Below are 23,290 nucleotides of genomic sequence, written 5' to 3' on the forward strand. Positions count from 1 at the left end.
GGTGCTGATCCACAGAGGACTTATATTTGGAGGGAGACGTCACAAGCTCAGATTTGATTGACCAATCAGAGGAAAAGGGGCGTTTCAGCACCGCCTGCATGTGGTTAATGATTTTTTAAAGTCCTTGATTTGTTTTCCTACCCTAAAGCAAGAAATGAATAAAAGCTGAAGAAAAACAGCAGTTTCCTTAGGTTTCCTTTTTTGTTTGAAAACGGAGATAGAATGGACAGAAGATACCCTGACTGTCTTACAGGTCTGTGCATATTTTGGTCATTAGATTTCCATTTTAGAAACGAATATTGAAAAACGAGCTGTTTCTGCTATTTATTTTGAAATTCAAAAACAGAAATTGAAATACAAGGCGTTCTTCTTTTTCATAATGTAAAGGGGATAAGCTCATTTTAAAAATGATTTGATTTACATTTTTTATTTTGAATAACAAAAAAATCACCAGAAAACTAAAAGGAAAAAAGGCTCGTTTTATGCATTGTTTATTTATATTATATAATATATATTATATTTTGAATATTTTTTATATTTACATTAAGGCAAAGGGGGGTCCAACTTACTACTTGTAAGGTGTACCTAATAAAGTGGCCGGTGCGTGTAAGCTTATTCTAAATGTCAGCACTCATAGTTGAAAGGATTGTATTGAATGCAAGATTATTGTTAGGATTGTTATGATTTAGATTCCTTATACAATTATATGCCGACTTAAACCAATGATGTATTGCTTTACACGTGCCCACTTTCAAAGTTTTTGGAGTATTTTGGGAATATTTTCATTGATTGGATGAGATGAAATGTATAATTTCCAGAAAGGTTGATCACACTTAATTGACCCTCCTTATACATCTGATGCATAAGACAAGGCAATCATCCGATTGGTTGAATTCACCAGGATTCTGAGATGTGTGTAATGCGTCCACCTGTAAAATAAAGCCTGTAAACACTTTTATAAGCTCAAACTGTCTTTCACAGTGAAGCCTCTTTAAAAGAAAATGCATCAATCTGTTATTGTAGAGACATCAGAGTCACATTTTCATGAACTGTGATTGGTTGCTTCACCTGTCAGCAGACTTCCTCTCATCTGGTCCATCTAGTAGCACCAGCGTTTATATTTTTCTCTGACATTAACCTAAAAATAGTCTATAGCTGCGTCTACTGGTTGTAGAGTTGATCAAAATCAGATTGCGAAATGTGATTCTCCACGCCTTCATGTGGAGCTGACACACACTTCAACGAAAGCGGTTCTGCTACATCTTACGACATTTCCAAACATGCCTCGTGTTTTCAGGCCAAAGCTGTCATGCAGGTATTACAGTCGTCAAGAACACATTAACTGTTAATCGCTCCAAAAAGCAGGTCAAATGGCAGCTCTGTTTGCACTATCACATATCAAATGATGAGCTTCATGACAAAAAGAGCAGCCAAACGAGTTGAGTTGCCAAGAAGAATCACTATTACAGCATTTCAGTCTTCTCAGTGGGAACAGATTACACCAGTGTATTTGATCAATTATAAGTCCATATTTATTCAGAAAGACAGTTAGATTGTCATCATATGCTATCAACATCACTGTCATCTGCTAACCTCCATTTCAAAGATACTAATTAGACATTTCCATTCTTTATCAACATAAAGTTGTCAACATTAATCTTATTTTTAAGAATTTTGACACTGGTTAAGCTCATTTTGCTTCAAAACATTAAATGTAGTTGTCAGTTCTACAGGAACATAATTGTGTCAATAACACTCATACGTTATTAAATCACAAGTTAATCATCAATGAGGAAAAGAGAGAAGATAAACTGAATATCTTTCAAAGATGAAGTAAATTGAAGTGCTGAGTGTCAAACTTTCTCTATGAGGAAAACAGTTCATGAGCTCATCTTGCAAGGATTGTCTCAGAGTTTGCTTAGAACCTGTGGATGATTGACGGCTGAGGGAAATCCTCCATCAAAGGCAGCGTTCAAGACTTCATCCAGAGTGCCGGCCAGAACAAAATCCAGGTCTGCTCGCACATTGGCTGGTATCTCCTCCAAATCTTTCTCGTTGCGCTTGGGGATGATGATGCGTTTCAGATTGGCCCGATGCGCTGCCAGGACTTTATCCTTTATACCTCCCACCTGTAGAGAAACAAGACGTGTACATAGCGCACACCATGTGTATCAAATATTTGGCAAATATAAATTCCATACTCAAAACAGTAAACAAAAACAAGAAAAAGGAAACAATGCAAATAATACAAATAATACAAATCTAAAAATATAAAAACATCCCACTCAACGCACAGATATAAATATCTATTCTTATCAACAGTGTGTAAAATAAGCAAAAGAGAACAGTGAGAAACACAAAAATACAAACAAACACACAGAATAATGCAAGAAAAGAAATATAATATAAATAATATCATTTAAAAATAAAATAGAAAATGTAATTTTACTTGCAGGGAACATTATGGAATATTATCAAAATACTAGTTCTTATTTAAGTATAGACTAAAGGTGCAATATCAAATGGGCATGCATACTATCACCAACAGGGAGAACATCTAATCACAGAGATTTAAAGGTGCTATAGAATAAAAAACTGAATGGATAGTGTTCGACCCAGATTTTCAACAGTGTACACTAGATAGGAGATTTAAACAGTGGGTTTGGAGAGGAATCATCATTCAGTTCAGTGACCTCTAACGGACATTTCATGAGTTATCAGACCTTATCAGATACATTTGGCCAAGACAAGCAGGACTTTTACAGATACTTGCAAGTTAGAGATTACTTCAATAAAAAAAATAGAAAATAAATTTAAGGATGATTATAATTTGATCACAGTATTTTCGAAAGCATGCATAAAAGACGAAAAGAAAAAACTGGTCTCCAAATTATATGAATGCAAACAAAACAGTCAAACTCATTCATCAAATTACATAAAACAAAAATGGAAGAAAGAGTCAAACCAACAAATCACAAAGACTGGACAGATATGTATGTCACACATGCAAAAACAACAAACTCAAGAGCTTGGAGAGAGTTTGGATGGAAAAATCTGATGAGGTTCTTAATAACTCCTAAACTGCTAACCGTTTTCACGTTTTTTGGGCTCGCCCAAACATACAGACCTCCTGGTATGAAATAGTGATTGAAATAAAAAAGACAACTGGAGAAGAACTGGACTACACGTTTATCACATTATAGCTTGGGAAAATACCAGAAATGATTCTAACTATTGACAAATACCTAATTCAAATCCTTTTGGCAAGTAGCAGAAAAACCATAACTGGAAAATGGTTTCAGGCTGATGCTCCAACAAGGGCTCAATGGATAGGAATTGAAAAGGAAATACACTGTATGCCGAGACTGACTTTTAACCTAAGATTTCATTCAAAAAAGTGTGACAAGTACTGGCAAAAATGGACTGAGTATGTCATTGTAAACAATTTGTGATAATGTACATCAAATGTATTATGACTTGATTTTGTAACCCTTAAGGTAATTGCTTTGTTTTTTACTACTATTTTTCCCCCCGTCCTTTTATCTTCTCTTATTTCTAAATAAAATTTTAAAAAGAAAAAATTAAATAAAAAAGAATGAAAGACTGAATTAATCCAGGCATAACTGAATAATGAGAGTTCAGAACATGATAAAGACACACTGTGAATCTCAAACAACACTATTTTCCTGTTCTCCTGTAAATCCTGTGTGTGTAAAATCCTGGTGAGAATCAGGCCAATCCAAACACAACACTAACTGTTACTTAACACTCAGGATCATTAATATGCGCACCCCCAGAAGTATATGATTGGCCACCATGTTTCATAGTGAGATTACAACAATTACACTGTTTTTCCTTTTTTCTAAGTTTAACACAGATTATTACGTTTCCTATTAGGGTTGGGTAGATTGACGATGCCATTGTCCATTGCAGATGGCCGATAAACATCACGACGCTGAGCTGGCATTGCATTCCTTTGCCCCACCCCTGTCGCAGCAGCAACCCGCTCGCAAAAAATACACACTTAGACCCCGTTTACACTAATATGTCTTAGTTTTAAAATGGCATTTTAAAAAGAAAATGATCCACATCCACACTGGTGTTTCATCTAGCATTTATGAAAAGCCCTCCTTCCACACTATACTGCTGAAAATGCACATCACGTGACAACAAACACACACACGCACGCACGCACGCACACGCGAGCTCCAGCAGTCAGCGGGTGCTTTGAGCACAAAACCCCGGACAGCAGTCATTTCTGTCTTCATGGTAAGATGTATTCATGGTCACGAAATCGCACATGAGCTGACGCACTGTTTGTTTACTGCCGAGAACGCGGACGTGCATGCAAATGACGCCAACTTTAGTGAACACAACCTGCACAGGCTGTAAATAAAAGGTAATGAAGTTATAAATAATGTTCAGTTTGTTGCACAGAGCGATCGTTTGAGAGCCGAACTGAAAGAATGATTTGCGAGTATGTGTTTTTTTCTCACAGTGACAGCAGATATGAGCCGCACTAGGAAGTGAAAGTGAAACCTGTGCGCACATCATTTAAATGATCATATGGCATTTTAGAGTTATGATTACGACAAGCATTTGATATGTTTTTCTTTCATAGCGAACACCAAGTGTTGTGCATGAAAATAAATGTTTACTGTGTCAGTATAACAACCCTATCCTACAGTATATATAATGTTGAATATAATGGTCAAAAAAGTTGTCAATGAGAGATGGCAAGCATATGTCTCAAATATAATAATTCAGTTTTATAATTATGAATAGTTGTATTCTGATGTCATCATTTTACTGTGAATTAACAAACAGGACATATTGAAAGTCTGTTCAAGTCCACCATAATACAAAATGTAGCATTTTAAGCATACCAACACATAGGCCTAATATTATTATTGTTGTTTTACCATATGTTTGAGAACAATAATAATAGACTAACCATATTAACCTTTATTTTACATTTACAGAATCGTAAGAAAGAATCGTGATTTTGATTTTAAGCAAAAAAAAAATCGTGATTCTCATTTTTGCCAGAATCGTGCAGCCCTATTTGAAAAACTGAACTACCCTGATCCAGTTACTATGACCATTCATGTGAAGCTGCTTTGACACAATCTACATTGAAAAAGCGCTATACAAATAAAGCTGAATTGAATTATTTGTGTGCAACTTATCTTTATTTATTTATGATTTGGTTATGGGTAAAAGAAAGACCATGTGGGTCAGAAAGTTGAAAAGGTAGGCTACAAATAATTAATTTGTTATGAATTAATTAATTAACCGCTGCCTACCACAAGGATGCCATCGTCGATGTTTCACATTATACATTGTATGATGCCAAATTGGTCGACATCGCCCAACCCTATTTCCTATATATTTTGGGTTTTGAAAACAGCTTTTTACAGTTTAAAATACCTTACATCTATGGATGGAGCGTCCTCATCAGCCTCAAATAAAAGTGGTGTGTGTGTGATGTGCAGTGTGTTCCTCACCGGCAGCACCAGTCCTCTCAGAGTGATTTCTCCAGTCATGGCCACATCTGACCGCACCAGTCGCCCGCTCAACAGCGAGGCCAGACACGTCACTATCGTAACGCCAGCCGAGGGTCCGTCTTTAATGACAGCGCCTGCTGGGAAGTGCAAGTGGATATCGGTGCCCTCCAGAAGATCAGCACTTCCTACAAAACAAACATCAGGCAAACACACACATGGTGACACACCAGCCTCAGTGAACATGGAAATTTACTCTGAACATAGAAATGTGGAGTTTAACAGAAAAACTAAGACAAATAGAAAGAACAACTACTTATGGTCATCAATGATCACTATATGTACAACTCTGTAGCAAAGCTTGCAAGCTAGTAATTTGATTTAAACATAATTATCTTTTGCATTTGACTCTAAAAACAAGGCTTCGAAAAAAGCGCAGCACAGCAAGAGATCCACGTGACAAGATATTATGAACATGATGTAATAATGACAATAATGCCCATTTAGAAATATGAAAACAATAAGTTAAGCACATGAGGAGATGTCATAACTCAGGATATTCTGGACAAAGCCACAACAAGCGCTTCCTCCGCCCTGGTAAATAAAACAGTTGTCATGCCAACTTATAACAACAAACAGTCAACTATAAACAGAAGCGTGCAACGGTTGCCCCACCTCAGAGCTCTTCTAAAAGCACGGCTTGTGAAAGTTGAAGATCTTTCAACTTGACACGGTGTAAAAAAATGTGGTGCTTAAGTGCATTGCGCTTCAAAAGATGCTAAACAAGAACGTAACGGTCACACAAGTCTGTCAAGCGCACGTCTACATTGAAAAACAATAGAAAAGTAGAGGAAAACGCATTCTGTGTGAACTGCCCCTTAGTGAGCATACACACCCTCTTTCTATAACAAGATGTGCCAACATTAATTATGAAACACACTTGTGCTTATTCATTACATAATGGTACTTACTCATAAGATTTAATATTAGATCATAAGACTTGTTCCTATTAAATTTATACTATATTAGCACATATTCATTAGACATTCAGATGGTACTTATTAAAGGTGCAGAAGGTGATCTGCCTAAATGCTAACCGGTTAGCATTATATGTTTGAAACCCTGCTGTCCAAAGCCACGCCTCCTAAAATCATTAGATCATGTCATTCGCCAGTTAAAAAACTTTATAGTACTTTATAATACTACAATTCAGAACAAAACACTGGTACGTTTTTAGTTGTGTAGCAAGCAAAACTTGTCATAATGTATAATATTTCATGCATGCAAAGATCACTGATCCCACTATCATATGCTGTTCTAAAGCAACTACTGTATGCTTAGTGGTTGACCAGCAGCGTGCAGGAATTACATTTATTACTAAGCCATACTTGCATGCTATTTCAGACCGAATATTCAGAGTAGCATGATAAACAATATAGGGAGGTTGTCATTGTTCAAAAAAGAACCAAATGTGATGTGAATATAAAACCAACTTCACCTCAGCAAAGCAAGCTAGGCAGAATAGTGCTATTTACTGATGTTTTGTTGTTAAACTAAATAAAAATCTACATTATTGAGGCTGTAAAAGGTCTCTTGGCTGTAAAGGATGGCTGAGCAACACTTCTCTGCATATAAACCATTCATAAAACAACCCAATCTACATCAGCCTTGATTGACCAAAATAGTTTCAAGAGTTCACACTTAGATATTGCTTGACAGCTGTAAGCAGGTTTGGCATGCTGTCCCGGGAGAGAACCCTGAGCTTGGAGATAGTTGAGCCCAGGGCTCCCGCCAGGTCCATAGAGCATGTGAGGGGAGTACGAGATCAGGTGGTTCTCGAGAGCTCCCCTTTTTGTAAAGGAGAAAAGGAGGAGAAAGGGGGTGGATGGGGGGTTTCTTCGGAAAACGAAGATAAGGGAGTAATGTCTAGCTAGGCTACTTATAGTGGGTTAGGATAGATCTGATTGGCTAACTAATGAGTGTAGATAGGTGGCCAGCTGCTGTCAATTATATCACGTGCTCCTCTCGAAATTAGTTTAAAAACTTCACTTCAAGAGTTCACACTTAGATATTGCTTGACAGCTGTAAGCAGGTTTGGCATGCTGTCCCGGGAGAGAACCCTGAGCTCGGAGATAGTTGAGCCCAGGGCTCCCGCCAGGTCCATAGAGCATGTGAGGGGAGTACGAGATCAGGTGGTTCTCGAGAGCTCCCCAAATGCATGAAGCTCGGGACAGCAGCCGTGTATTCGAAGAAACTCCCCAAAAGGCTTGAAATGCTATATCCGGCTGCTGGATATAGTTATTTGAAAAAGAAAAGGTAAAGAGGGCTCCTTTGGAGCAAAGGGTGAAACAGGTTCCTGCGGGAACCCGAGCAGAGTTGGCTTGGGCTGTGAATACTCCTGCTTGAGTAGAGACTCGGGGAGACCCCTGCGGGGGTCAGAGCCATGGGGTGGGTGGGAATCCTGCTGGAGTCATTACAAGGGAAGGGGAGTGAAGGACTCCGGCTGGAGAGGGGGGTGAAGGGGGGCAGGGGGGGCGGGGACTCCAAAGGAGAAATTTGCTCGAGGAACACTCCTTGCGGAGATAGAGCTGGGAGGTGGCAGCACTATATATAATTATATATTTATATGAAACATATAGATATATAAATATATAATGGGGTAATCTAGGGCCTTGGGGGGGGCGTTTTTACTGACTCTTGCGAGAGTCGAAGCTCTTGGCTCGCCTGCGGGAGAGAGAGCTGTATGTGCCATCTCCAGCTGGAGTCGGGAAAAGGAATGGTCGGTGAAGCCCCAGCTGAAGGGGGAAATGGCAGTTGGGCGATGACCCCTGCGGGGGTCCGGTGCTCGGGATTGACTCCGCGGGAGTTAGAGCTTGAGGGTGACAGCACTATATATAAATATATATTTATATGCGTGGGTGCATATATATATATACATATATATATAAATAAATTTAAAAAATAAAAGATAAGTGTGAGAAATAAACAAAAATAAACATAAATAAAAGCTAGGGCCGGGGAGGGTCGGTGACATGACTCGTGTCACAGCTCGGGGTTGGGTGAGCTATTTAGTTGCTCCAGTAGGAGTCGGAAAAGATGAGGGGGAGGTGAAGACTTCTTACTGGAGGGTGACGGGCGGTATAGGTGCTCTGGGGGTGTTCCTGCGGGAACAGAGCGTGAGGGTGACAGCACTATATATAAATTCATATTTATATGCGTGGGTGCGTATAGATATAAATTTATATAAATAAAATCAAACAGAGAGAAAAATAAATGGTGCTATACTATATGTCATTATGGAATGACATAATATAAAAAGCTAAGGCCAGGGCAGTGAGATGATTCCTGCGAGAATCGAAGCTCGGGGTAACGCCCCTGCGGGGGCCAGAGCCATGGGGGGGGCGGGGTCCTACAGAAGTTAGAAAAGTTGGGGGGCAGTGAAAACTTCTGTGGCAGCGGCCGGGGGGGGCGGGGGTGACAAGGGGGCCTGGGCAGAGAGAGAACTCCTACTGGAGTTAGGTGAGTGAAAAGGGGGAGAAGGCTGAGTGCAAATCAGCTGGAAGGAAGAAAGGAAGCTAGATGGCTGGGTCATGCCCGCGCCCTTGGGAGACTGGGTAGTTCCTCTGCCCTCGGGAAGCTGGTATGGTTGGGTCGTATTCTCTCCCTGGACTAGGCCCATGCCCTTGGCCGCTGGGATTACTGCGTCTGCTGGTGAGGGTCCTCTGAGCTTCCCTGAGATGGCTGTGGCTGAGTCAGATATAAGATTTGAAGGCGTCGGGAGACTACTTTCCTAGTGTTTGTATGTGTTGTTACGATAGCCCTTGTGTGCTGCTGTGGTGGTGGCTCCAATTCTGAATGAGTGACTGGATTATGAATCTGGTGGGAAGCCTGAATGGTCCTATGACTTTAAGGTGTTATGACAACGGAATGTGTGGATGTGTTGAGCAGTGAGAAACTGATGAGGTGTTCTGGGGTAACTTAAAATGTATAAATGAATGCTGACGCAAATTGTGTATGCTGTGGTTATGGGATTATCATCTTAAAAGGAGAGATGGAGTCAGCTGCGGCTCTGCTTCTGATACCAGTTTCTGAAAATAAAGCAAAAGAGAGTCAGCGATTTCCTATGCAACTAGGAACATGTACAGAAGTTTTTTTTTTTTTTTTTTTTTCAGAATGTATTGACTTTATTGCCAGTTAGAAGCGCATTGGCGGCCCCGATAATATACCCCACGAAGGGGGCAGCATCTGTGTAAAAAGGATATACTGAGGATGAAATTGGATAGCTAATAAATGAATGGCTTCTATTCCAGCGCTTAAGGAAGGAAGCATAAGCAGGTCGCATGCTTTAAGCGCTACCTGATGGTTACGAACCTTTATGAATTTCATTTCTGTTAAACCAGGAGTCACCAAATATGGTACCGATGGGCACCAGATAGCTCACGAGGCTCTCGTGTGTCGCTCACAGGCCTGTTCTAAAATAGCTCACCATGACACCACTTACAAGTAAGCTTTCTCTAATATAGAAGTAATCATTTAAAAATGTAAATATTTGCAAAGATAAATAAAATAGTGTTGCACGTTGATATATTAATTACGGGGTATTTCCTACCCTGTTAAATCATTGTTGGTAATTTTGAGAGAATCATAACATGATCAGTGACTACACCTGGATGAATATTATTCATTATTAAAAAATAACCAAAAACTTTAATTATAATTATAAGTAATTTGAGCAATTTGTTATTTGAGAAGTGTTTATCCAACTGGTAGCCCTCCACGTTAATCGGTGCCCGAAAGTAGCTCTTAGTTTCAGAGGTTAGTGACTCCCGTGTTAAACGCTAAAGACAACATTTTGAAGAAAGCTGAAAACCTGTAACCATTGACTTTCACAGGAAGGAATAAATACTAAGGAAGTCAATGCGGCTGTCCGTAGTGCCCAGCCACAATTCATGACACTTCGTATTCTGCTGCGCCGCGGAGCGCTATTTGTATAATTGATTAGTTTATTTGATAAAGTATGAATGCTTGAGTCTGGTGCGCATTAATCTACTATTCTCTGTCGTAAGTGCGTCGCGTCACCGCGCCGTCGGCGCCTCTGGTGCGCGACGCCCTTCAGGCAGAGTTTGTTACGGCCAAGATCGGATTTAGATCATTTCTCTTCTATTCCGGAGATTGCTGCTGCGAGATGAAATAGGTGAGTGACGAAAAGGCATCCCTGCGGGATAATGCGCATGTGTGTTTGATGTTCTAGATGGAGAGCAGTTTATGCTTAGCGTGATATTTCTTCCAGAATATAAAGGGGACTAATTGTCGATTTATTCAAGTAGCTTATTAATGCTTGAAATTCTATCACTCCAAATTGATGCTTAAGAATTCTATAGAAGTGCTTAAGCCGGAGGTTCTTCCGCAATGAGAATGCAAATATTAGAAAACCGGTCACTAGTTTAGCTGGGGGATATTAGGGAGAGAGAACGGGAACTTGTAGGTGAATTACGTGCAAACACCGTAGTTATTGGCGAAATCCAGCGGATCGTTTTTAAGCATAAATGTGTGGGCTACTTTTGCATCCGAATGTTAAACGGACTACGAAATGTAATTGTGACCTCCGATTGCCAGAAATCGGGTGGCGGGTGTAATGTTGATTGCAACCGAGCGCTGCAGCCGTCTAGATTAGAGAGATTGCTTGGTTTATAACGTGATAATTTAAGCATATTCATCTGGCAGAATCATGCTGTTAAAGCTGAAAAAGGCAGAATTATGAGGAGATGAAAGAGCCGTTATTAGACGTTTTTAGAAACGTTCTAATGTCCATTTCAGTAGGGCTGGTATGGATGTGCTTAACAGGGAATTGCTCTGTGATTTCTGGTGTAGTGTTGGTGGACGACTAGTGAGGTTGTGGGAAGGGAGCGCCGAGATCGGCTGTGCTTCAGTAGACGAAACCTGGAATGAGAAATTCAGAAAATTAGGTCAGTTACAAACGTAATTCAGTAAAAGCATAAACATATTGACAAAAGTCGACAAGTAATTTCTATTTTATAATAGAAAATAATCAGCAGTAGCTGCGAGCTTGTAAAAATGAGAGGGGGAAAAGCAATGATACGCAAGGTAGAGGGGCGGGGTGCGTAGGTGGTAAGGATCGCTGAAAGAGGAGGACTGGAGTGTGCACTGGAATCGGGAGCTGCAGGATGGAAGAGGTGAGGTGGGATTCCCAAGAGTTGCTTTATTGTCCGGGAGATAGGTTTTATCCGTGTTTAGAATTATGATTGCTGCAATATGTCCAAATCCAATATTGCTTTTTAATCCTTTCCTTGATTCTCCGGGGAGGCGGAGAGATTGCGGGTTTAATGTCTGTTTAGGATAGGGGGTGTGGCAGGAGCGTGTTATGTCCTGGGGGTGGCGGTGAAGACGTGGATTCGCAAGTGTTTTGGGTTTAATGCAGCGGCTTTGAATTATGGTCCCGGCGTCTAGGAGTTTGGAGGAGTTCAGTGACAGTCGTTGTTGGATATGAGTGACACATGATGATGCTGGAGAAGGTACGTAGCGGAGCTGGGGATTGCATTGTGATCTGGCTGGAGTGGATAGGCCTACGGCCTCTCGTTGGAGCCTCGGTCTCGAGCTGACTTTCATGCTGGGCTGGTTGTTGTTAAGACGGGGCTGGTGTTTCAGGGAGCCCGGAGCTTTCTTTCTTGTATGTAGCTGCGCTGATGCTGTTGTGATCTCAGCCGCCGTCGCTGTTGTTGTTGTTTTTGTCATTTTTTGTAGTTGCTGACGATGGTATTAAAGGTGGTGTGGTATTGTAGTTGAATAATAGTAGGAGATGTGGAGGATCCGTTTTGTCCGTGAGTAACTTTTGGAGGAGCTAGAGCGGACCTGTCGTTTGTTTCTTCGGAAAACGAAGATAAGGGAGTAATGTCTAGCTAGGCTACTTATAGTGGGTTAGGATAGATCTGATTGGCTAACTAATGAGTGTAGATAGGTGGCCAGCTGCTGTCAATTATATCACGTGCTCCTCTCGAAATTAGTTTAAAAACTTCACTTAAAATCATAACATTACCTGTCTAACAGAAATACTTCAGCAATGGTGTCATCTATCCTTCAGCGTGCAAAAGTAACTCCAATATTGATTCAGGATTTTAAAAAGTGCAGATGGCAGATCTGCGTGAACGGCTGCGCAGTTGTAGAACTCTACATTTGTTGACAGACATTTTGGCTAATTATCAGAATTACAGGAATTATGGGTCCGACTATTTTTAATTAAACAAACCCTTTTTTTATCTTATGCACATAAAAATACATATAAACACTTTTAAATCATTTACTTTAATCATTACTATGATAAAATGTTTCTGAAGACTACTGCACCTTTAAACAGACACTAGCACCTGTTCACTGCAATCTAATAGCTAATAAATGGATAATAATAGTTATTAATTTGATTCTTGTACCTGTTTATAAAAAATAATAAACTTTTGTGCAACTGCAAACCCGAATACGCAAATGAAATATGGCCATATGGATAATAAAAATTCTTAATATAATAAATGGTCTACTAGACATCTACTATCTACCCAAGTTCTAGAAACTAATGAATTAATACTAGTATCTAATGAATATCTACTTAATAGGTAGGATTGCCTGAAGTAGTAGTATCTAATAAATGAATACTAGTATCTAAAAAGTAAGTAATTAATAGTACTTAATGAATGACATACTTCAATGAAAGTAGTTATGCTACATCTTATTAAATATATTGAATAATTCTTGTTTCTTTTAAAACAGAATAAGGACTAGTACCTTATGAGTAATACTTAACAAAATAGTTACTACTAGTATCCAAAAAAATAAGTACTGGTAGCATGAAAATAAATACTAATACACTTAAATGACGTGTCTTTTAAACAGTGGTTGTGTGTAGTGCATGTAGTGTAGTGCGTGTGTGTATCTCACCATCATTGAGGAGGTACGTCTTAGCATTGCTGCGCAGCCAGCTTATGGCTAGATGAGCGGATTCCTTCATCACATCACCCAGCTGACCTGTCAGAGTCAGCTGACCTTCACCCTCCATACGACTGGCCTCCACAAACATGATCTCTCCACCCATCGGGGTCCAGGCCAGACCAATCGCAACCCCTGGCAGAGTCAGGCGCTCAGACACCTTCAAACATGGACAGATGGGCTTACAATTTTAACATTCAAACAATGCCTAAAAGAGGGTTTTATGCCTCAGTAAATTTTCATGCTGTGGCAGCAGTTTATGTAAAATATTCAAGGATCCGATATGATATATTTTGACATTTTATTTTCTGTTAAAAGATTTGACAAATTAAATACATGTATTTTAAATGTGTTGTATATATAAAATTGGAAAAAAAAGAAATTGCGATGTTTTGTATTTCCGCGATTTGCAGCTGAAGTCAGAATTATTAGTCCCCCTTTGAATTTTTTTTCTTTTTTAAATATTTCCCAAATGATGTTTAACAGAGTAAGGAAATTTTCACTGTATGTCTGATAATATTTTTTCCTCTGGAGAAAGTCTTATTTGTTTTATTTCGGCTAGAATAAAAGCAGTTTTACATTTTTGTTAAACCATTTTAAATGTCAACAGTATTAGCCCCTTCAAGATATATTTATTTTTCAATAGTCTACAGAACAAACCATCATTATACATTATACACAATAACTTGCCTAATTACCCTAACCTTCCTAATTAACCTAGTTAAGCCTTTAAATGTCACTTTAAGCTGTATAGAAGTGTCTTGAAAAATATCTAGTCAATATTATTTACTCTTATCAGGGCAAAGATAAAATAAATCCGATATTAGAGATGAGTTATTAAAACTATTATGTTTAGAAATGTGTTGAAAAAAATCTCTCTGTTAAACAGAAATTGGGGGAAAAAACAGGGGGGGCTAATAATTCTGACTTCAACTGTATATTGCGATATGAATATAATTTCACAATATGACTTAAGTCACTGTTTGGAAAGAATTCACTATTTTACATTGATTGGGATGATTTTGTAGGGGAGTGCATCTACAAAATATCACAAAAAAATATATAAAAAATTTATTTTAAAAAATGTAAGCACAGATAAAAAGAAAATAAACAGTGCTTTATGGTTTTAGGTGGAATATTACAATTCTGAGTTAAATTCAATCATGAGAAATGAATCTGAGAAATTGTATAGTGTAGTCTTTATCTGAAAAATAATTTAGCTCAATTAATGTGCTAGTAAACTTGATTTTCTAAAATGTCCTGTTCACAAATGGTGTAAATCAGCTTTAAATCTTACAGTCACAGGCCTTAAAGCACATTTGGATTAAAAATAAAATTATATAAATCATAATATCTTATATTTATATAAAATTAGAATGAGAATATATATGTGTGTGTGTGTGTGTGTGTGTGTGTGTGTATATATATATATATATATATATATATATATACATATATACACACACACACACACACATATAAATCACACAAATATACTAATCACACTAATACTCAAACAGTCAATGCATCGCATAACGGTATGATGCATGAATGTGCTCCACGCAGGTGAGCTAGCTTGACAACAACCAGTGGGACCTTAATAAACCAGACATTGCGTTAAAAACTCTCATATGCTTTACATGTTTGTTTATATAACTGCTATTTTCATTTATAACACTTCATATTTGCGTCTTGTTTAAATACACTATGTACAGCAGCTACTCTTATTATTTTCTTTATTCTCTATTTCCACCTGGGGATACTCATTCTGAGGTCTCTAGAGACTATGCAACGCCAATGATGCGGTCCAAGACCTGTGAAGAGACGATTCCAAGGTTTCCATAATCCTGGACCAGGCTGCATTTCAAGCTGATGCTGTGGTGGTCATTTAGGAATGGAGTGCATGAGACTGATTCCTGAAAGACCGCTGTGACAAACGAGTAAACGTATTGATCCAGTGGGCCAGCCTGACCTGCCACCGGTGCCCGACTTACACCTGCAGCTTTTCCACGATGGACGTTCAGCTTCTCCAGCCTCCGGCGCCTAGACTGTACCCAACAGAGCCTGGTTTCTCTCAAGGTTTTTTTCCCTTCACTTTGTCAATTGGTGAAGTTTTTTTTTCCTCGCCACTGTCACCACCGGCTTGCTTGTGGACTTGTGGAGCTGTGCTTCAGTGAATTCGCTCTACAGTGTTTCAGCAGTAAAATTTAAACCACACTGAACTGAACTAAACTTCAACTCTGAAATCTGGACTTTACTAGAAAGTTAAGCTGCTTTGACCTAATCTATATTGTAAAAAGTGCTATAGAAATAATAGAATTAAATTAAATAATAGATTATGGTTAAAATACATGACTCAACAAATCTTATGTACTGAATTGTCATTTTTAGTTAATTATAACTAAATTAATCTTGCAATGTGACTATTGCGGATACACGTTGCAATATCGATGCTGAAACGATATTGTGCAGCGCTAATGCATATAATATCACTTTCATCACATTCATTTGACAGAAACAAAAATGTGAGTTCTCCAGTGTCTATTCTACATTTTGTTTATTTTGTCAGGAACGTATTTAAATGTTGTGTGGATTCTTGGGAGCATTTCTAAATTCCACAGAGTGGACGTAAACTTTAAAAAGTAAAGAGAAAATAATAATAATCTGTCATCACCTACCAACCCTCCACCTGTATCTTTATCTTTTTAAATGTAAAATATAAACTGCTAACCCTTCTGATTTTTATTTGCAGCACATATAAATTGAGAATTTGCCCATTAAGAGTAATAAAAAATGGGTCTTTTAAAAAAGACACTAACTTTTGATTGTGTGCTAGCTAAATTAATATATGTTAATAATATAATAATAAAGGCTAACACAAGGGTTTGGATGAGCAGGTCTTGGTCGGTTCTCAAAGGCATGGAAAGAATGCAGAGCGAGATAGAGAAAGAGAGAGCACAGCAAACACAAGACCAATGGCTCGCAGTCCAAAAGGTTTGTGGACAAATGAACAATGACACTACAGGACAGCACTGGTCTGCTCTCTGTTTGAAAGAACACAGATGGCTGGATTTGACATTTTCTGAAGAAAAGAGTCATGCTAACTTGCTGCTGTGATGATTGGGTTTTTTGGTGACTACATACCACAGCTAACATAGATACATGAACACGAACAAATGAACACACACACACAAACACACACATGCCATATTATCTCTTGGTTATATGTGACTCTTCTGTCATACTGGTGCATTCAGAGCCAGTCAATGAACATTAATGAGCAAACTGACTGTGTGCCTGTAAACATACTTATACATTATATACAGTTGAAGTCAAAATAATTAAACGCTCCTGTGAAATTAAAAGGGTGACACAGTGGCGCAGTGGTTAGCACTGTCGCCTCACACCAAAAAGGTTGCTGGTTTGATCCCCGACTGGGTCAGTTTTTGTGAGGCATTTCTGTGAGGAGTTTGTATGTTATGCCCATGTACTTGTGGGTTTCCTCTGGGTGCTCCAGTTTGTTTCCCCAACAGTCCAAAGACATGCGCTACAGGTGAATTGGCTAGGCTAAATTGTCCAAAGTGTATGAGAGTATGTCCTGGTACTCCAGGTTGGGTGTTGAGCGTTGGGCTAATGGCCCACCTCATAAAAATTTGATGTTGGTAAAACCAAACATGGCTCGGTTAAATACCAGCTAGATATTTAGGATAGATATAAACGGCCCTGGGAGTAAGTAAGTGAAATTATAAGTCTTTAAAAAATATATATGTAATAATTATTAATTAAATGATAAGGGAGAGACTTTTTCAACACATTTTTAAACCTAATAATTTAACAACTAATTTCTATTAATTATTTTATTTTGTCTTTGTTTTGGTGACAGTGCATAATATTTTTCTAATTATTTGGCAATCAATAAAACTGATATAAACATGTAAAGCTTGTAGTTTGTCAGTTCCCCCTAAATGGATCAAAGGTCTTATTCACCTCACCTCATACTTCAGTTTCTCATCAAACCTTACCCAATCAAATGCTCTCCTGTTTCTCTCTTGCTGAGTGTAGCTGTAGCTTAGCTCGCCTGCTCTGCTCTGCTTAGCTTGCCTGCTCTGCTAAGTTTGGTTTTTATTTTAAACGTAATTACTAGTCGTCATAATCACACTCCACCAATCATATTAAATACTTACTCAATAAATATTAAATACTACCAACGTGAGCTCACTGTGTTAGCATCGTAGCTAACATATTTCAACAGTCCAGCTGTAAGTATTGTTAGTCCACTTTTGAGCTCATCTTTGGCCTGTTTTCTCAGTCCTGTATAAATGTTTACAATCCCATATCAAGATTATAAAACTCTGTCGAGTTATTAGGGTTAGAAGTTATTAGGGTATTAGGGTAACTAGGCAAGTTAGTATAATACGGCAAGTCATCGGATAACAGGTTTGTTTTGTAGATAGTTTCTACAAGCGGGTTATAATACTGATCATATAAATGTTTTTTATATGAACTTATTTATTCCAGCCAAACTAAAAGTAAAAAGACTTCATGCAGAAAAAAACATTATATAGAATACTGTAAAAAAAAACAATTACAGTTTTTCTAAATTATTTATCTTCTGGAGAAAGTCTTATTTACTTTACTTTAATTGGAATAAAATAAAACGTACACATTTTTGGTCAAAACAGCCAATATAAGGTCAATTATATTAGCATCCTTAATAGTTTTTTTTCCAATTAGCTACAGAACAAGCCACTGTAGGCAACCTAACTTGCCTAGATAACCCAATTAAACTAGTCAGGCATTGAAATCATATTTTGAACTGAAAACTATCTTGCAAAATAGCTAACCAAATCTTTTGTGCAGTCATCACGGCAAAGACAAAAAATAAACTTTTTTTATTTTATTTAATTCACTCAATTTAACAGCACCTGGGAAATAACTGAAAAATAATTTAAATTTAAGGGCTAAAAGTTTTGTCATAAACTATATCTAAAAAAAAAAAACATATTGGGTTATAATAGTAATTACATGGGTAAGGTTAGGTTCATGGTTAGGTTTATGTAATGATGACTATGATAAATACATAGTTAGTACAGGTAAAATAGGACTGTAAAATAAATAACCACCCTTCATTTTATTAGACCCTGATCCTTTTTTTCTTTATGTATTTGAGACATAATGAGCTTTCAGGCATTTCAGTGATGCTAACCTCCATTTCAAAGAGCGGCGGTCCAAGAATATCCTTCAGGGCAATGTGGTCAATGACAATTGGCATTTCAGGAGGTGCTGCAATCCCAGAATCCTCCACCTTACTGTCTGTATTCTGCTCTGAAATGTACAAACAGAAAAGTACAGGTGGGTTTTATTTGTTTAAAACTTGTGTCGATATAAAAGAGGTGGGTAACTGACATTTCAGTTAAAAGTAAAGTTAAAAGTAAAGTCCATTTAAGCGGAGATACAAAAAAAAAGGAAAGTGAATTACAAGAGACAAATGGCGCTATAAAATTTGATCAGGTCTGCACTTCCATTATCACTTCTATTTGAAGCTTTTCATTAAGCAAGGTGACAGACATCGAGGCCAGAGGGGGGAAAAGTGAAAAGAAAGCAAAGGCGAGAAAGAGAGCTGTCTGGAATAATGGAGAATTATAGGCTGGAGAGAAAATGCCACAGGGGTCCAGTGAAGGGGGAGAGCAGGTGCTGTCTTCATTTTGGGAGGAAACAATAAGGTATTATGGGTTTTAATATCAAACATTATAACGGAAGCAGCTTCAGGGTGAATTGACTTTACAGGGTATGTCTGAGTTTTTCTGAACGTGACTGTTGTGTATTACCCTTTGGCAAGACACACTATTATATATATATTATGTATATATGTCCACTGTTGCCCACAAATCATGTGACTAGACTGTTAAATGAAAAGGAGGAGCATCATGTTCTGCAGAACAAAGAAGGAAAGGGCATATGCCTTGCTGAAAAAAGATTTTATTGTGCATGACTGATCAGTGCACATTAATCTAGAGAGAAAAGATTGCTTTCCAAATAATAAAAGCCATCTGCCAATCCTTCACAGACCCTGACCTGTCCTATCTGTTTGTACTTTTTGTAAGATTACAGATAATTTTTTTTCTTTGTTCATATAAAATGCATTAGTAGTGCACTTTTAAAATCTTTATTTTACTAAAATATTGGCTTTATTTCACTATTTTTTTTATTAAAGTTAGATGTAACATCTCCTTTATGACAAAATTAAAGCTATAAAAATGTACAAAAATGTATATAATAAATATATTAAGTAAAAATAAAATATAAAATTAAACATTAAATAGTTTTTTAATGTTTCATGCATTACTAATAAGCACTTTCATATTTGCTATTGTTTTATCAATTATATTTAAAAATGTTAAATTAGTTTATCTACTTGGCAGAAAAAGCTTACTTATGCACTACTATTAATTTTATATTTGCAATTGTTTTATTATTATATCAAAATATTTTTTGTTAAATGGCTAACAAATTACTTGGCAGAAAAAAAATTCTAATAAGGAAACACAGAAAGAACCCAATGTTTACAATTATGATTATAGGTTACTTCCAGCTATTTTAAATGAAATTTTGTATTTCATTAAGTTGTAAAGTATGTTTTTAAAAATGGCAAAATAATGAATGAAAATACAGCCCTAATGAAAGCAATTTTACATCAGGAGCAGGTCTGACAGGTCTGCAAACAAATTACACCTGCTTTATTTAACCACCCTATTACTGGATGGCATTAGCAACTGAAAAACTTTAGCAAGATGCCAAATCCACAGTATATTCCACATCATAAAATGCAACAAACAAAAAATGCACCTTTAAAAAACATTTTGCTTATTTATAAGAAATGGAATGGCTACCTAACAAACAGACTGTCTAATTTCCTGTAACTGCAGAGGTCAATGTAGACCATACGATGAACCATACGAGGACTGAGCTGAACTGAAAGTACAGAGAGAGCAGAGCAAACAGCAGGAACTACATGCGACAGCTGTCATGATGTTAAGAATAAGAACAACACCTGCTAGTACAAACCAAATAAAAAATAAAGAAAAAGATAAAACCTGATCAGAAAACAGAAAACAAAACCTGAGCCATGACTCATCACACAATAAATAAAACACAAATTATAATAGTATTCATTAAAACAACGTACAACAACATCTCAATAAGCACCCTTGTTCAGTGGTCAGGGCACTGATTAGGGAGTCAGCCATTTTAAGTGCTGTCTCAATTGCAGAATTCTTCCAGTGCTCTGTGCCCTGAAAAGTCCCACGATGCACCATAAAAATTATTGATACGCGCCCTTAATATAAGTTTAAAAGCATGAAATATGAATCTTTTGACCCAAAGGATCAAACGTAATGACAAACGAGAGATGTTTTCCTATAAACAGTCTGCTTTTTACTCATTTTTAACATGAACGACCACAGCTAGGAAATATCTAGCAATCATTTTACAGTTGTTTAATGGCTAAAATGATTGGTTTGAATAGTATATAAAACAATAAAAATTTTTAGCCATAAGGAGTTTTTAACAACTTAGTAAAATTAATATATGAAACGTATTAGTTTTGCTGTTGTTTATAAACACCAGTTTTGATGATTTACAATATTCTCATGTCATGCTCAGTGTGTCGCAATGTGTAGTGAATCAAGTTAAAAAATGTTCTTACCAGTGCCTGAATTCATCCAATCAACCTACTGATAAACAACCTTGGGAGCTAGTGGTGCTGATTGAGACGCACACATAACTGTAGCAAAAGCTTTACGTTTTAAAACTGGATTTTGTCTTATTTTTGTGTTTTGCGGCAAGTAGTCATGTAAAAAGAGGGATAAACTACATCCAAGGTGGCTGTTTTCACTTGTATAATTGCCTTCTGCTTCATCCCAGCAGCTGATAAGTCTGTCAGGATATATTCTGTCAAAACAACCGCCTGGATGTACATTATCCCTTACTTGTCATCACGACTTACCCGTGTCAGTTGTGTCACTTGACTTCACTATTCATGAATGAGTGCATCTTAATCATAATATAGTATGTGAAAAGTAGTTCGCTATCTCCAAATTCAATATTCAAAAACAGTATGCAAGTAGTAACCGGATGACCTACTACCATTGTAAGAATTCTAAAGTGTTCATCTAATGGACTCTTTACTATCCCATGAGGACACAAGAGAGAATTTAGCTGTTAATTGAGTAGGTATTACATTTGAATTTACATTAGCATGAGTAGAAAAGTATGTTCTATATGGTATAAATATGAGTGGTATGAAATGTGTATGTGCTACATCTGCCAGACTGTCATTATCAAATGACCTATCCACAACAATTGTGTTGCTTTTCTACAATTTATAAACACATGTGGCCTCATGGGATAGTGTAGCATTCACTGGATCTCCCCTAAGGCATTGTTTACACTAATACATTTTAATTTTAAAACGCATAAGTTTTAATCCATCCACACTACGCAGGAGATTCGAGCGGTGAACACGGAGCATTTTGGGAGCGCTGAAGAGGCCGGTTTCATTTTAAAACGCTGCAGCTGTTTTACTATTTTAACAATAAACTGAAAACATGTTATAAAGAAATGTCAACTTCATTTTGAAATTAACAACTTAACACACACCAAAAATGTTGAGGCGCCGTGTAGCTACATATTTATATGACCGTCATCTTCACTGTTCGCATATTTACAACAAAACGGAGCCTATAACATTACTGCCTTTTTTTATTTTCAGTAAAAATATGAAACATACCCTCTCTTTTGCTGAATATAAGTTTTAATAATCAATAATGGCCACTATAAAAGTATAAAGTACAAAAAGTGTATACATTATAGGAAATAAAGGCAAGCAATCAGTCAAATGTGCACAATCAGTGTATGTGGTAACATAAATTAATATAATAACTTATCTTTGCGCTCAGCCAAAACACGTTACTCAAGAACAAGTAATAAATTCAAATGACCAAAGTTGGGGAATATGTCATTAGATTTAATCAACAAATGAATTAAATATCACGTTTAATAAATATAGTGAGATTAGATCCAGCGGCAGATTCTTGATGAACCGTTTGACGTGCATGGCTTTCACCTGGGGTTCTGTGCTCAAAGCACTCACTGACTGCCTGGAGCTCAGACGCACGTATATGCTGTAGTGCTTGCCAGAGTGTGGATGGTCACGTGATGTGCGCTATTGAAATGTCAGTGTGGACGTGGATAAGTTTCGTTATAAAACTAAAATGTATTAGTGTAAACAAGGTCTAAGATAGCAAGTCATCCAGGTACGTCTCGCCTATGGTTTTTCTAATACAACAAATTTGGAGATACTACTCTGCTTTAACAAAAGTATTAGTATGAAATTACGTGATTTCTGAAGCACCAACAGACTTCTGAAAACCCTAAAATCTGGATCATTGCATATCCTCCTTCTCTGATTTGTTAAGCCCCGATCACATGGCTGGTCCATTTGTTTTGAATATTTTTTGTGCTCAAGTTAAAAACAAAATGAGAAAGCAAAAGTGCATCCAATGTTTTCTTTATTTTCAATTTATATGTGCTGAATGATGTCTTTGTCTTCTTATCTAAATGACTAAAAATTTTGTTGTTTTTTATTGTTACAATAATAAAATCTGTGATCCATTTTTTTCTCTCAACACAATTTAATAATCGCAACTACCATTGTAGTCTACGTTTTTATTTAATAACTGTATATAAGCTACAATTTTGTATTATAATTTTAAACCTATTTTTTAAGCATC

The 23,290-nt window shown here is 37.2% G+C and overlaps 1 protein-coding gene across 1 annotated transcript in view; it reads right to left on the reverse strand.

The window, feature by feature from the left end:
- Window positions 1-1,509: 1,509 nt before the first annotated feature.
- Window positions 1,510-23,290, reverse strand: part of lonp2 (lon peptidase 2, peroxisomal) — a 54,445-nt gene continuing 32,664 nt past the window's right edge. The window contains 4 exon segments of the mRNA NM_001008573.2: window positions 1,510-2,129; window positions 5,508-5,692; window positions 13,452-13,659; window positions 18,706-18,824. Coding sequence (NP_001008573.1) covers window positions 1,908-2,129; window positions 5,508-5,692; window positions 13,452-13,659; window positions 18,706-18,824 — 734 coding nt within the window. The 3' untranslated portion in view covers window positions 1,510-1,907.

This window comes from Danio rerio, chromosome 18 (genome assembly GCF_052040795.2).
Source record: "Danio rerio strain M-AB ecotype USA chromosome 18, GRCz13ab, whole genome shotgun sequence".
In the NCBI taxonomy this organism is placed as follows: Eukaryota; Metazoa; Chordata; class Actinopteri; order Cypriniformes; family Danionidae; genus Danio; species Danio rerio.